The sequence below is a fragment of the Saimiri boliviensis genome, chromosome 8 (genome assembly GCF_048565385.1).
Source record: "Saimiri boliviensis isolate mSaiBol1 chromosome 8, mSaiBol1.pri, whole genome shotgun sequence".
Classification (NCBI taxonomy): domain Eukaryota; kingdom Metazoa; phylum Chordata; class Mammalia; order Primates; family Cebidae; genus Saimiri; species Saimiri boliviensis.
The window spans coordinates 119,488,285-119,504,020 of NC_133456.1; the positions used below are offsets into that span (position 1 = coordinate 119,488,285).

At 51.5% G+C, this 15,736-nt stretch overlaps 1 protein-coding gene across 5 annotated transcripts in view; it reads left to right on the forward strand.

Annotated features, from left to right (window-relative positions):
- DIP2C (disco interacting protein 2 homolog C) overlaps window positions 1-15,736 on the forward strand; it is a 387,558-nt gene that overhangs the window by 198,612 nt on the left and 173,210 nt on the right. For 2 of the 5 annotated variants that reach the window (XM_010349712.3, XM_074405141.1), the window contains exons 2-3: window positions 7,626-7,697; window positions 9,216-9,383. In XM_010349712.3, the coding sequence (XP_010348014.2) occupies window positions 7,626-7,697; window positions 9,216-9,383 (240 nt within the window). The remainder of the gene's footprint in view (window positions 1-7,625; window positions 7,698-9,215; window positions 9,384-15,736) is intronic. The other 3 variants (XM_010349711.3, XM_010349713.3, XM_074405140.1) reach the window with 2 other exon arrangements.

Genomic DNA, 15,736 nt, shown 5'->3' on the forward strand with positions numbered 1-15,736 from the left:
AAGATGCTTCATGCTATTTTCCACAGCAGCTGCACTAATTTGCACTCCCATCAACTGCATGCTCCACATCTTTGCCAACACTGCAGAATTTACGTTCTTAGATCCCCTTGGCTCTGTGATGCGGGCACAGGTGGCCTGACCACTCACTACACCTCTCTCTGAGCGCTGCTCTCTCACGCTGCGTTTGGACTGGATGTACAGCCTCTTGGATTGCTTTGACTCTTGGGCACTTTGACTTCAAAAGGCCCTGAGCAGAAAGTCATAGCTACTCTACAGCTGCTTAAATGATTTTGCAAAGACTTGAAGTCAAACTCTGGGCAAGGGGGTGTGTGCTTCTAAAACAGGAAGACAGTGCTTGATGTGTTGTGGAAAGTTGAGGCTCTGTTGGCTCCAGTGCTCACTGCTCACTTCTGACTCTGGCGTGAACACAGTGTCTGTGGAGCGCTGTTGCCAGAGATGTGCTCTTCCCGGGGTTTAGGACTTGGGACGGCATGCACTTTTGTGTTGTTTGAAGTTAGCCCACTTCTCACTGTTGTCAACGCGATTCAGTCTTTGATAGCCTTAGCGGTTCTCCTGTTTCCCGGAGAGCACTTTCTGATGCAGAAGTGGGTCATGTGGCGTGGGGTTGCAGCCGTTCCCCGTGGCCTGCCATCCGGATAGACCGATCCACTGCTCACCTCAGGGTGGTCCCGTGTAACTTTTCAGATCCAGTTGTCCTTCCCTCCTTCAGCAGGGCTGTGACATTCTCCCTGCTGTGGCATCTGAAGGATCTCCTGTAGTCAGGGGTGGGACGGCAGCACAGGGCCAGGCGGTCTGCGTGGTGACATCGTTTGCCAGGCGTCTCGGACTTGCTGAGACTGTCATCTGCGAAAGCAGGATGATCATGCTTGTGAAATCCATCACGTTTAAATGCCATATTGTCTGTAAGTCTGCAGTAGGACCCCAGCTTTGTAGGGGGATAATCAGCCTCCATCCTTTCCCCATCCACCTGTCCTCAGGTTCGTGCTCTCTCCCAATCTGAAGGAAAAACTCTCAGGGGTCTCTCCCTGTTTCTGTTGGGGAGCGGAGGGTGGAGCGCCAGAGCCTTGCTCTCAAGCCGTGAGGCCCACAGCGGCCATCTCAGAAGAGCCCACAGGGAGGACTGGGCCATGCTGGGTCCTGTTCTATACTTCAGCTTCTAAATATCTAGCTAGAAATCATGGAATCTGGGCCTCATCAGCCCTACCTTGCCCCTTCTCCCTACCCCCACCACCAGAAAATCTAAATACAATATCCAGTAAAACCAACTTACCAGTGAGGCCTGAGATCTGGAAAACTGAGAATCAGCATCATGAGAAACGTAAGGAGCTGAGCGTAACACCAGCAGAGTCTTCTCAGAGCTGCCCTTCTGCAGAGGGTGATTTCTTTTTCCTTTTTTGTGTGAAGGAGGGATTTCCAACTCCCAGAACATGCTGGAGAAATTATGCTTGCCTGAGGAGTTTTTAGCAAGTTACGACAGCGGTTTTGTGTGAAAGTGGTATGTTCAAATCTTCCGACTGGCCAGGACTACCGCTGGGCGTCTCTGGAGACCTCGTGCAGAGCCCCCACTCTTCCAGGGACAGGAAGGAGGAGGTGTTGCGAGGCTGCAGGAGGACTGGAATCTCCTCAGACTCACAAAGCCTCTGCTCCACATGCACACTGCACCCTCCCTTCGAATTGTTAAAAATTTCACTGGCGTTCGTATTTTAAGCCCTTCAGGGACTGTTAGTACTACGATGTTTTCTTTTAACATCAGAAGCTTATTTTCAAGACTGCTGTGGTAGTGTGAACTTCTGTTGATGCTTCTCCTGTTCTTTTGATCCATGTGTTGAAAGTAGAATGGACTCCAAGCTCTTTCCTTTAATCCCCCTTCCAACTGGAATTCTTAACATACCAGATAGAAGAGCTATAGGGGACAGTACAAATTCAGAAAACCAAAAAGGTAAAACTCGAAGTGACCTGGACATCTGAATGCAACGGTGTGTCTAAAACCTTCTTGCTCCTGCCATTAATTAAATGTTGCCTTTCTGCTCCTGCCGTTAAGAGTGTGAGTGTGTGTGTGTGTGTGTGTGTGTGTGTGTGTGTGTGTGTGTTTGAGGCAGGGTCTTGCTCTGTCATCTGGAGTATGGGGGCACTAGGCACTAAATAACAGTAAATAATGTTTTTATTAAACAGAAAGCTTTGATGAATGGATGAATCCCAGTGCAGGCTTTATGTTTATCCTGGCTTCTTTATTTAAAAGACCTTTATGGAATTTAAGCTGCCCATACTGTACTCGCACTGGAAATGTGCAGGGGGCTGGTGAGAATGAGGCGGTAATGGGCACAGCAGGTGCAGGTGGAACCACAGCAGAGCAGTGAAGGTGGAGGGGCAGGTCAGGAAGGACTTGGAGTTTGGTCTCAGCCCAAGCAGCAGTGAGAAGCCTCTGACTCTGTTTGGGGAGGCCGTCTCACCATGTTTGCATTCTTGTAGCAACCCTTCTGGCTGCTTCCTGGGGTGTGTGTGTGGCCAGGAGCCTCAGCCCCAGAGCTTGGAGCGTCTCAGCAGCACGGGAGCCTATGCGTCCGCGGTCCTAAGATGGTGGCTGACATCAAAGCAGAACAACTGTGTTCTCAAGGGGTCGGGATTTTGAGTTTCTCCCTAGTCCCTGGTTTTCCGGGGGGCATCTTCTTTGCCCCCCGCCCCGAAGGGGCGATTCCTGTGGCCTTGAAGACTGCACAGCAGGTCTGTGTTCATGAGTCCCCCCTTGACTCGGACGTCTCTCACAGGTTGAATGTGTAACAGGTATTGAATGAGTGCTTGTTGAATTTTTTAAAGATTTCCTTGCATCCTTAGTACTTTGAGACCCTCACATCCCATGTGTTTGAGCTCTCTATCTGTGGTAGCAGGTATATAGGTGCTATTACCTATTTTTTATCCATGAGAAAAATGAGACCCACATTAGTTAGCTGGCCTGAGGGGGCCCGTGCTGTGCTCAGCTTGCTGAGGTGAGAGGACATCCCAGCTCCTCCTCCCCCGTCCCCAGTGCAGGTGAGGGGTACACGCAGGAGTGGTTACCGGCCTACAGCTTCTGCTGGAGAACTAAGAAGCCTATCGGAGATTTTAAAAACTCAGCCTTGCTAAGAGGGCAGTGCCTTCCGGGGTCTCCCAGTTCCTTATAAAGCAGTAGGCTCGGGGGAGCAGCAGCACCAGGGCTCCTGACGGCTGTAGAATTCCGAACATGGAAACAATTGCTTTGTAATATACAGCATTCACTCCAGCATTAAATAATCTCCTGACACTTCGCATGGAAACCATCCCTGCCGAGTGGGTCTGTGTGCTCGGAGCTGAGCCCCACAGTGGAAGCAGCTCTATGGCCCATTCCCTTCGTCCCTGAGGGCCACAGGGCTCTCGGATAGCACTGGCTCTGCATGGGGCCAGACTGGCTGGTGTGGAAGGGCCCCCAAGCCACAGGGCTGGGTGTCCCCTTGTCGTTTTAACCCTGCGTTTACCGGGCAGACCTTTCCTTGCTTTTCTAAGAACTGGGTTTTGCCCTGAAACTCCAGACTGCAATCAAAGTGAAAAAAAGAATTCTTCCATTTGGGGAAGGAAACAAGCATCCTCCCTGTGTCTCAGTGTTCTGCTGGTGAGTTGGTCTTACTGGGGTATTGCCTATTACCTATTACTGTATTCGCAGAGGAAACACTGGTTGCTTCAGAGTAAAGGACAGCTTGTCAAAGCCCCGCTGCTAGAAGGTTTGCTCGTGTAAACTTGCAGTGAGTCTGATGGGAATCTTTTGGAGCTCTGTCTGCCAGATGCTGAGGTAGTTCAGAGTTAAAAATAACTGGACTTTTTCCATGAAAACGTAGCAAGAGCCTGTGAGCCCTGAGCTTCGGGTGCTGAGTGAGCCTGGTCTCAGGGGCCGCGGCGTCAGGCACTTTGGGGCAGCACACACATCAAGCCATTGTCTTCTGCACTTCGGTGATAAAATTGTCCTAAGTTTCCCCTCGGCCTGCCCCCCAGTCACTGAACAGGCAGGTGATCTCCCACGTCTGCCTCGGTCTTCAGTGCTCCCAGCCAGTCGCTTATCTGCGGGTCTGTCCGCGTCAGGCACAGGCGTCTGTGGGTGTATGCACTTGTGTGAGTGCGTGCAGGAGCACACTGGCTTCAGTTTGTAACAGCCGGGTCGAGGTGCAGTTCTATGGGACGTTGTCCAGTTTTAAGGGTCAACTGTGCGTGTGTGTTAAAAATTAAGTGGTAAACAGTCATCCACGACGTCACACAAGCTGTACTGTGTGATGGGTGCCGTGGGCACCAGGAGGCGTCAACCAAGCAGGGTGGAGGGCTGGGAGAGGGCAAAGCTGGAAGTAGAGTCCTGCTTCCTTCGGAGAGGGGCACTTCCCAGGCAGGTTATGGAGTGGGGAAAATGTGCAGGGGTGTGAATGTACCAGGAAGGCCCAGAAAGCCAGGGTGTAGACTCTGGACACTGCACCAGCTTTAGAGTGGAAGACTGGGGGTGGTTTTCATGGGACAAGGTTTCGGAGCTGGACAGACCTGTGTTTTAGTTCTGTGGTCCTGGGCAAGGAGCGTAAATGCTGTCGGTACCTCAAATTCTCATCTGTAAAATAAGTTGTCGTAAGGATTAAATAATGTCTTTTTTGGGGATGGGCCCTGCAAACCCTCCTGTGAAGAGCTGGATGGAACTCTGTCTTGCCTGGCAGCTCCGTAAGGAGCAGGCTGTGAGCACAGGGCATCTCAGGAAGTGGCCTGGAGCCTGGGCTCAGCCTCGAGATTTAGCTTGCAGACCTTGGTTTGGGAGAAGTGCAGGGCGTAGACGTGACTCAGTGGTGCCGCCCTTCCCACCTCCTAGGTTTTAAGAGATGATCGTAACCTAGGATTTCTTAGTCTTTTCTGGAAATTTTCTTTGCTGATTGATTGGAGGTTCGATATAAATCAAGCCAAACACCTGCTTTTCAGTAGCAGCTTCTCCTCGTGTCTGGCCCGTCTCCATCCTGAGATTCACTGCAGAGCCTGTGTGGTGAGGAGCGTGAGAAGATGTGGGCAGTTAGGCCTGCAGGAATGACTTCCCTGGGGAGAGGAGCCATGGGCCTGGAGGAACACACCTGTTCCTTCTGCTGGGGGCCTTGGCAACCTGAGCTTTCTGAAGTGAGACAGAGTTCACCATCAGTTTTCTGTGACGCCACCCTCAACTGAAAATTAAGGAAGAGCAGCTCCCCACCCTTAAATGGTCAACTGAGAAATTAGTGAGACTTGGGAGCTGAAATCTGGGTGTAGACAGGGCTTTCAGGATGGGACTTGATCCTAGAATTGTGCAAGGCCAGGACACTGGAGCAGTGGGGCGGTCGGCCGGGAGAGCCACAGGGACACTGGAGCAGTCGGCCAGGAGAGCCACCGGGACACTGGAGCAGTCGGCCGGCAGAGCCACCGGGACACTGGAGCAGTGGGGTGGTCGGCCAGGAGAGCCACCGGGACACTGGAGCAGTCAGCCGGGAGAGCCACCAGGACACTGGAGCAGCGGGGCGGTCAGCCAGGAGAGCCACCGGGACACTGGAACAGCGGGGCGGTCAGCCAGGAGAGCCACCGGGACACTGGAACAGCGGGGCGGTCAGCCGGGAGAGCTGCCTGACGTGTTGTGTGGTGGAGCAGGTGCTTGCCCATCATCATCCGGGGTGCAGCTGTGTTCCATCTGCTTCTGACCCTTTCTTTCCTGTTCACCGGGGTATTTCCTCAGTTGCAGGGAGCAGGCTGTGGAGGTGACTCCTCTAGATGCTGAGCACGGGACAGAGCGGGCGGAGCAGCTTCTTCCCCGCCACCTTCCAGGCTGGGAACCACAGGGAGAACAGTGCATCGGCTATACTGCCTTTTCAGGGATCCCAAGACTGAGCGTGTAGATGGGGTCGGTTTCTGCTCTGTCCTTGTAGGTGGAAGGACCCACCTTCTCTGCAGCAGGATAGGGGATCCCAAGGCCAAGTGTGTGGATGGGGTAGGGGTAGGGGGTTCTCTGTCCTCGTAGGTTCTGTGCAACAGAAGAGGGGAACTTGAGTGGCCAAGCCCCCTAAGCTGGATGCCTCTTCCTCTGTCATTCTGCTCTCAAGAGAGTTGAAGTGAAATGGCCGGGGATATGTCTACCGGTTAACCAGGTCTCCTGTGATTGATGGGCTGGGACAGAATTTCCAGGCTTCTGGCATCTTATTTCCTCTACAGATTGTTTTTATAATGTTTCCTCAAAACCAGATATTTTTCTCTCTGGTGGTGGTGGTACAGGCGTTGCAGTCTATAGGAGAAAAGAGTGAAACTGACTTCACAGCCAGCATTTGAGGCAGGAACTCGTCCCTGAGCTCCAGAGCACATGTGCACGCGGCTGCCTCTGTGGTTCCGACGTTGGACATCCTTTGTAAAATGGGTTAACAAGGCATTTCCTAAAGCGACCAATCAGTCTCTGCAGTGGGCAGCCAGTGGCTGCGGGCGTGGAGTGCCCAGCATGCGTAACGCCGCACACAGCTTTAATGTTTCTGCAGAAACCAACCCTTTGTTGGTGCTGGCCAGCTAGCTAGCTAGCTTCGAGAACACTCATCGATGGGCGGACACGGACTCCATGTCGTATTGTTTGTGGCTCTGTGTTCAGACATTGGCCTTGTGTTCCGTGGGGAGACAGGAACCTGTGTCGTGAGCCTCAGTGAGCTGGTGAAGGTGGCTGCAGAGGCAAAGGCTGCCCCCCAACAGTGCCCATCCTTCACTAGGAAAAGCAGGTTGACTGGCTCATGTGTATATCGTGATAACATTTCACTCGCTTGCTCTATTTTTATTAAAACTTGAGTTTTTAACGCTTCTAGGAATGATGATTTCGTCAGAAGAAAATACAACTGATTCCAAAAACATGAGCAGCTAATGAGTATTCGGTGTGCGCTGGAGCTTGTGATTGGGAAAGGCCTCTGTGTGTTGATGAGGTGGCTCTGGCCTGTGGCTGCGCTGGCCCCGGAAAGGCACCGCTGCCGCGCCGCCCCCTTGCCGTCTGCGAGCTGTCGGATTTAACGTGTGGATTCTTGCCTTACTGCAGCACCTTTCTCACTTCCTCTGGGTTTCTGCAGGCTTTGTTCTTTGGCTTTTTCCCTTGGCCTTCATCACTGATTTTTTTAAAAGCACTGGTGGTTTTAAAGTGCCTGTGACTGACAGGCTTATTGGAAAATGTCTCATTAATGAAGAAGATGCCGATTGGTGCTGGTGTCGGCCATCCCGGCCCCGGCAGCCACGGGATCAGTTGTCGATTGAGTTAACAACTGCCCCCGCTGCCGGGGTTGGCTTCCTGTGGCAGCCCGTGGCGATGAGGTGGCCGGGGTCTAATTCTGGACCCCAGCCGGATAAACCAAGCAGGAAGGGGTCAGAAACAGGTGTGTGTTTAACATAGGAGTTTTATGTGATGTAAATGCTGTGGGTTTTTGTTCGAGAGCTGGGGTGGAAGTCACATTACATGGTGTGCAGTGCTTGTTTTTAATATTCCAATGATAAGGCAAACAAGATACCATGATGACCGTGTCTTCTTGAGCGCCACTGAATGATAAACTCTGTCCACTGAGACCACGCTGAACTTCTTTTTCCTTCTCTTGCAGGTGACATCACACAAAAAGGATATGAAAAGAAGAGGTCAAAGTTAATTGGAGCCTACCTGCCGCAGCCTCCGAGTACGTAACCCTGATGAGTAGCATGAGTCATCTCGTTTCGCGCGTTCAATGCGTCGTGCCAGAGAAATGCCTGGAGGCAGACGTTTCTGTACTCCTGAGTCTGCAGGAGAAGGCGCCTGGCCTTCACGCGCCAGGCATCTAATTCCTTTGACAATCACACATGCTGTGGGAATGTCTAAGGCACATAGGATTTTTCTAATAATGTGCCTAATTTAATAGGTGTGTCCTGTATAAGTACAGATCAATATTGTGTTGATTACTTTAAAATGCTGTAATCATAAAAATACACTTTATGATTTATGATTTCAACATACTTGGTTTAGAGGGTTATTTATTACTATTGATTATGGTTTAATCCAAGGCATTTGTTGCTGTCTGAGGAGGCCAAATCTAGACAGTCCTGCGATATCCCACCTAGGACTCTGAGACCGTGGAAGTTTGTCGTGTGTTGGGAGGTGGTCGTAAGCATACATGGTGATGGCTTCCCTGCCAGCGTTTCTACATGTGCAGACTTGGAGCTTCTCTGCACTTGAGCCAGGTTCTGTAAATTTCAGGAGAAAGAACCTCATATGAGACTAGGATTCTAGCACCTCAGTTCCCAGGCAAGCTCAGGTCAGCTGGAAAGTGACCTTCCTTGACAATTTGCTAGGCTTGAGGAATGGCTTAAAGCTAATACAAGCAGTTTCTTCCTCAAACACAAACAATAGCAACATGAATTTTAAAGGTGGAAAATGAACTTCATAGTTTTTATCGTTGAAACAAAGTTTTAAAAGGTTTAAGGATGCATGTGTCCACACCTGCGCAAAACTCAGTTCTGTTTTTCTCGAGGCCCTGATGCCTGTCCGGCGTCCTGTTGACTCAGCAAGGAAAGTTTCCTGGGGCTCGCACTCCAGGAAGCTCAGTGTGGAGCATCTGCTATGTGTAGTTTTGTTTTCATTTCCCGTTGTTCTGACCTGGATTTTTGAGACAGTGCTGTAATGATGGATGTGTTCATGTAGGCCTTGCTTAGCGGAGGCTTAAGTCAGTGAGAGATGCCGAGGAATCTGAGGGAAGGGAAGCAGAGGGCTTGGCGGAAATACTGGGGCGTGAGGCTTCAGGTGGTGCTGGGCGGATCCCCCGATGGCCTGCGCCCCCTCCCTCGTTCTTTTCTCACAGAGCCATGTGGTGACAGCTGCCCCAGCCCTGTCCCTGTGAGCTCCCCTCTGCAGGTACCCTCATGTCCTGTGGAAGGGTGGGGGGCTGACCATAGGCTGCGGACGCTGTTGGTTTTAACTTTTGTGCCTTGCCGAACAAAAGTGAAACAGAAGCAGTTCCCTACTTCCCAGGACGGTTCTCCAGCGCGCTGCGGTGCCCGCGGTGGCCCCGGCCTCGGCTGGGCTCAGAGGGTGGCCACGCCGTGTGGTCCCCTTGGTGGTCTGTGTGCTGTTCTGCATGGGGTCGGCAGCTCTGCTCAGCGCTGTAACAAATTTAAAAAAAACTAAAGTTTGAATTAATTAGTTTTTTTTCAACTTGTTACAGCAGCAAATGGAGCTGCCGTGGTTCGGTGTAGACTGCAGCACAGTGAAGGAGCGCCGAGAAGAACGTTCCGCTCTGCTCACATCGGGGTGTGTGACGTCCGAGAAGCCGCGGCCCGGGAGCGGGCGGCCAGCACCGCGGGGAACCGGCCTCTGTTTTACTTTCGTTTCGGTGAGCGCTGCTTTGCTGAGAGCCAGCCCCACAGCAGGGACAACATTTGAGAAGGGGCCACCCTCCAAGTGCCATCCTGTATAGGCCCGTAGGGCGTGGCCTGAGCCTGAGGGTCCCATTCATTCTCCAGTGAGCTCCAGCCAGGGCAATCTGCAGGCCCAGAGCTCACCAGAGGCTGTCTCTGTCCCTGTGAGTTAGGGCCCAGTTCTGGGTTTCCTGTTAAGGTAGAATGTTGCTTTCATAATTCCACTTTCTCAGTTGGGGGACCACTTAAAAAACAAGAAGAATGCATGAGAAATTATAAAGCTTCTCTTAGAGTCACTGGTCTTCTTACAGTCAGAGACCTCATTAAAGAGTGAGCTGCTAAGTCTTGGCCTCTGTCATCTGCTAGAGGGAGTAATTTTGAGATTTCCATCCCAAAGAGCCAAGTTAGGGTTGTTGAAATAGAAAAACCAGTCAATCCTAGAGTATGTTCTTAGAGGTAAGGATTCTGTTCAAAGGTCAAAATTACTTTGGTGGATAGTATTTGGAATATAGGAATTTTGTGAGACAATAGGGGAGTTCAATGCATTTTCCAATAGAATGAAAAAATCATATTGAGGTTGAATTTTTAAATTCATGTTCATGGTTATACTTCAAAATGTGGTGTTTTAAAATCATGTACAAGGCCGGGCGCGGGGGTTCACGCCTGTAATCCAGCACTTTGGGAGACTGAGGCAGGGGGATCGCTTGAGCCTAGGAGTTTGAGACCAGCCTGGGCACAAAAAAGGGAGTCCGCATCTCTGCAAAAGAAGAAGTTAGTCAGGCATGATGTGGTGTGCCTGTGATCCCAGCTGTACGGGAGGCTGAGGCAGGAGGATCTCTTGAGTCCAAGGAGTCAAGGCTGCAGTGAGCTATGATTGTGCCACCGCATTCCAGCCTGGGTGACAGAGTGAGACCCTGTCTTAAAAAAAAAATCGGTAAAATCAAGTCATAGAGGCAAACTTTATTATTAAAATTGGCCATCGGGATCTCAGAAAAGGATACCTCTGCCTTGTTTCCCAGCCTCTACCACCTTCCTCCTCTCCAGCCCCTGGCTGACGCCCTCGCACCCTCAGGGGCAAGTTGGGGAGCTGATGAGAAGGTGACAGCACTGGGTGTTGGCCATGAGATCCATTTCAGAGTTTATCTGCTGGAAACTTGAGGAAGCAGGAGGAGGGATGGCCCAGGCCACCTGATTCAGGCCCAGACACTGGACTCAGGAAGGTGGGCTGGGGCTCCAGCCAGCCTGTGTCCCCCTGCCAACCCTCATCAGGAGATGCTGCTGGTGTGAGCGAGCATATACCATGTTGGACTATCCCTGGGAAGTAGTGAGTGTTGTGATTAACTTCCACCCTTTTCTCCCCAACACTTATATCCATATTTCTCCAGAAAGTATTGTAGAAGTGTTTCTACGATGTTTGGGATGCAGGGTTATGAGCTGCATTGGGATTTACAATGGCCTAAATCCATTCTCTAGGCCAGCCAGGTGCGTCCCAGTGGCTCAGGAGGGCAGCAGCGGCATCGGGGCCCCTGGTCAGGGCTCAGAAGTGAGCGCGTGCCTGAATCCAGTTGAGGAAAAGAGTGCCAGGAGCCAGGAAGAAATGTGAGGATCATATGTGCAGTGAAAGGGTCAGCGAGTGTGCCCGAAGCATTTTCAGGGAGAAGACCCTGTTTAGGGAAGCTGCCCACTTGGCACCTGCCCTTTTGCGGTTCAGACCCACCCTCATCAGCGCTAGCCCAGTTAAACTGGTAGACATAGGAAATGGACTCCACTGTCTGGCACCCTCTTCAGGGATAGCTCAGTGACACTGTGGACTTTGATAACAAGTCTCGCTGCTTTTACAATACAAACCATGGAGATTTAAAGTAGTAAAATTTCAGTGTGGTGGTTGTAAACAGTGAAATCTTCCTCACTCAGATACAGTTCCTCTTTCTCACAGCAACTTCTTATGTGATTGTCCGTGAAACGTTTCTTGGTCTTGAGCGATTTATGCAGATCCAGTATTCTCTCCAGGCCCTGCTTGCTTTTCCTCCAACAGCCAGACAGCTTGACCAGTACCAGTTCCAAGGATTCTGTGAGGGGGTCCGTGTGCACGGCCCAGCCTCTCTCTGTGGGGTAGTTGTGTGAGTGGCCTCCTGTGGTCAGTGAGAGTTGAGCCCCACACTGTTTCCCTTGAGACCTCAATGGCCGCCCTGGCCTGCAGGCTCGTGCTATGCTGTCTGGCTGTTGACCCTAATCCCTGATCACAAACCCAGACTTTTCTCAGTTCCTCCTCACTCCCTGCTGCCAGGGCTCCCCAGCGGCCACGCTGCTGTCTACACTGGGAACTCTGCCCAGGCTGCACATTTGGCCGTGTCCGGGTGGTGGTGAAAGGTAAGTTCGGATACTACGTCCTGAGGGATTTCCCCCGATCCCTTCGTCAGACAGTCCACAGGCCGTGTCTGGGTGGTGTTGAAAGCTCAGTTCGGATGCTGCGTCCTGAGGGATTTCTTCCCTGACCCCTGGTCCTGAGGGATTTCCCCCAGTCCCTTCATCAGACAGTCCACAGGCCGTGTCTGGGTGGTGTTGAAAGCTCAGTTTGGATGCTGCATCCTGAGGGATTTCTTCCCTGACCCCTGGTCCTGAGGGATTTTCCCTGATCACTTCATCAGACAGTCCACAGGCCGTGTCCGGGTGGTGTTGAAAGCTCAGTTTGGATGCTGCGTCCTGAGGGATTTCTTTCCTGACCCCTGGTCCTGAGGGATTTCTCCCAATCCCTGAGTCAGGTGGTCCCGGTTCCCATCTCCCTGGTGTCCTGTCTCTGAAACACCACAGGTGTAGTTGGGTGGTGGTTACTCAGTGCTCAGTCTCCACCCAACTCCCTGCAGTAGGATGTAAACCGCCCAAGGCCCTGGCTGCCTGCTCATGGAAAGTGGACGTTGGGCAGGTATTTGTTGAATGGATGCCAGGGTGCGGGACGGAGGGGCCGAGTCTGCCCGTGGGGTCAGGCTGGGCAGCACTTGCTTGCCCTGTACTGAGTGGTCACCCCACCATGGTATGAGATTGGATGTGCAGTGTCCTGAGGGCAGACGCCACCATGCCCACACGATGCTCAGATTCATGCAGAGCCTGAAATGGGCACCGGAGACCTTCCGCTGCCTCAGGTGTCTATCTGTGCCACTGTTTTACTTTTATTCTTGATTTGGGTAAGTTTAAATGGCAGACGGTAACATGTAAGTGCAAATTAATGACCGAAATGATGGAGGGCAACATGTCCCTCAGTCCAGCCCAGTCAAGGGGATTTTATCATTTTTAGAACCTGGCCTAAATCCTGCTGTTGGATCCTGTAAGTGCATCGCATGTTCCCATGAGAACAGCTGTTCTGGCCTGAGTGCTGTTGCTTGGTCTAAATCCCAGCATTGGATCCTGTAAGTGGATCACATGTTCCCATGAGAACAGCTGTTCTGGCCTGAGTGCTGTTGCTTGGTCTAAATCCCAGCATTGGATCCTGTAAGTGGATCACATGTTCCCATGAGAACAGCTGTTCTGGCCTGAGTCTGTTGCTTGGCCTAAATCCCAGCATTGGATCTTGTAAGTGGATCACATGTTCTCCTGAGAACAGCTGTTCTGGCCTGAGTGCTGTTGCTTGGCCTAAATCCCAGCATTGGATCCTGTAAGTGGATCACATGTTCTCTTCAGAACAGCTGTTCTGGCCTGAGTGCAATTGCTTGGCCTAAATCCCAGCATTGGATCCTGTAAGTGGATCACACGTTCTCCTGAGAACAGCTGTTCTGGCCTGAGTCTGTTGCTTGGCCTAAATCTCAGCATCGGATCCTGTAAGTGGATCACATGTTCTCTTCAGAACAGCTTTTCTGGCCTGAGTCTGTTGCTTGACCTAAATCCCAGCATTGGATCCTATAAGTGGATCACACGTTCTCCTGAGAACAGCTATTCTGGCCTGAGTGCTATTGCTTGGCCTAAATCCCAGCATTGGATCCTGTAAGTGGATCACATGTTCTCCTGAGAACAGCTGTTCTGGCCTGAGTGCTGTTGCTTGGCCTAAATCCCAGCATTGGATCCTGTAAGTGGATCACATGTTCTCTTCAGAACAGCTGTTCTGGCCTGAGTGCTGTTGCTTGGCCTAAATCCCAGCATTGGATCCTGTAAATGGATCACATGTTCCCATGAGAACAGCTGTTCTGGCCTGAGTGCTATCACTTTGAGTGGCTGCCTTGCCCTTTCACCATGGAGAGGGCTTCTTCTGAGGCCCATTGCAGATTCTCCCGCTGGGTTTTGACAGTTGTGAGGGAGGAAGTGGCCTGGAGTTGGCATTTGTGAATCTTGCACTTTGGTCACATATGGAATGAGAACCTTTCTTACCTTTGCGAACATAAATGCCACTTTGTTCTGTTTTCTTTAGAAGACGTGGCTGGCTGACCATGGCCTGTTCACGTGGGCCTGCTGTTGGTTGTTCTGATGCTTCGTGTCAGCAGAGGCTATGCTTTCCCGGGGCGGGTGCAGAGCAGGTCCGCATTCTTGTTCTCTCATGAGCATTACAGTCTTGTGACCCCAGCGCAGCCGTTTCCTGCATGTGCTGGCACAGAGACCGCCGCCTCAGCTGGGCTGCAGGGTCCGGGGAGCCTGTCCCCGGCAGGTTTCCTCCGCTTAGGGACAGGCCATGCAGTGGCTCACAGGGTGAGGTGCAAACTTAAATCCTAGAGAAGGAGAAATGAGAGTGTCTAGATTGCATTGCCTGTGACTTAGCGTGAATCTTTCTAGAACACATTGCTGCGGCGAAAGGTGAACCACCTGTGTTCCGGGTCGTGTTCCCACCGGCACTTCCCAGGGTACCACGCTCAGCTGCCGGAGACGTGTTCTGTCACATGCAGTTGTAGATTTGAACCCACGCATTTCCTGGCCTTTTTAGCAACGTTTAACGATCACATTCCTCATCCCAGATGTCAGTTGCTAGGGATAGAGGGTGCAGCTGAGCCCACACCATGCGGGGTGTCTAGGGTCTGAGCAGGGTTGGGTGTGTCTCCAGTGGGGAGGGTAGTGCCCACTTTGGAACTGCTCATGTGGGTTTTGTGAAAAATCTGAGGTGTAAGCAAAGTGCAGAAATGTGTAGCCCCGGCCCTGATGGAGAGAGCACGACCTGAGGTCAGGCTGGGATGAAGCACAGATGTCAGACCCTCCTGACTCCGGATTGCTGACAATTTCCCACGCGTGAGCCCCTAATCAAGTTAAAATATTATAATAGGAAAGTGGTTGTTAAGCAGACATATACTGATTTGTGGTAAAGATTTCGGTTCATGAAAGACGGATAGAAAGGAGGACAGCATGGGGCTGGGTACGATGGCTCACGCCTGTCATCCCAGCACTTTGGGAGGCCGAGGCGTGGATCACCTGAGGTCAGGAGTTTGAGACTAGCCTGACCAATATGGTGAAACCTTGTCTCTACGTTTCTGTATAAAAAATACGGAAACCAGCTGGGCATGGTGGCAGGTGCCCGTAATCCCAGCTACTCAGGAGGCTGAGGCAGGAGAATCGCTGGAACCCAAGGGGCAGAGGTTGCAGTGAGCCAGGGTTGTGCCATTGCACTCCAGCCTGGGCGACAGAGCAAAACTTTCAAAAAAAAAAAAAAAGGGTGAGAATTTGTGGGATTGGTGGGGTTGGGGCAGGTAGGTTTCAGTCTTCTCATTGTGGGGTGTTCCCATCTGAGTAAATACAAAGAAACAGTTGTCCTGTTTGCTTTATGTCAAAGTTCTTGATTGTACTTACTTTAAAAACAAGTTCTGCAATATGAACAAGAGTGTGTAATTGGGTCCTGGAGAGAGTGCTTTGGGATGGATTCTGGATTCAGAAACTGCTCTGGGACAGACCTGAAATACAGAACCATCCCCAGCAGTTTCACGAAGGGCCCAGAGCGGGCTTCTCATGCAGGACATTCCTGTGCCCCTGGGTGCCCGGGAAGGAGGCCCGGAGGGCTCTGGGAGCCAAGGCCAGCCGTAGCGATGTTTATGTCTGCACCCTTCGCATGCCTGGACACGCGACGAGCAAGAACAAAGTGGGAATTTGGAGCAAGGCCTTGTCATTTAAATCCCACATACTTTTAAAATTTAAGTTTTCCTCCACACATTCTTGAGGATGTCTTTTAAAAACATGTTGAAAATCAGGATTTTCAGTGTACTCCTGACTGTCTGAATTTAGAAATCCTGACTTCTTTCTAGTACATTGAACATCCTGAAGAACCACATGGCGCCCGTGTTGCTGGGCTCCCGGCCTGTGGAGCGCTGCTGTGTCGGGGGGCGGCCCAGGCCTGCCCCATTCTGAGGGTGACTTGAGGACTGTT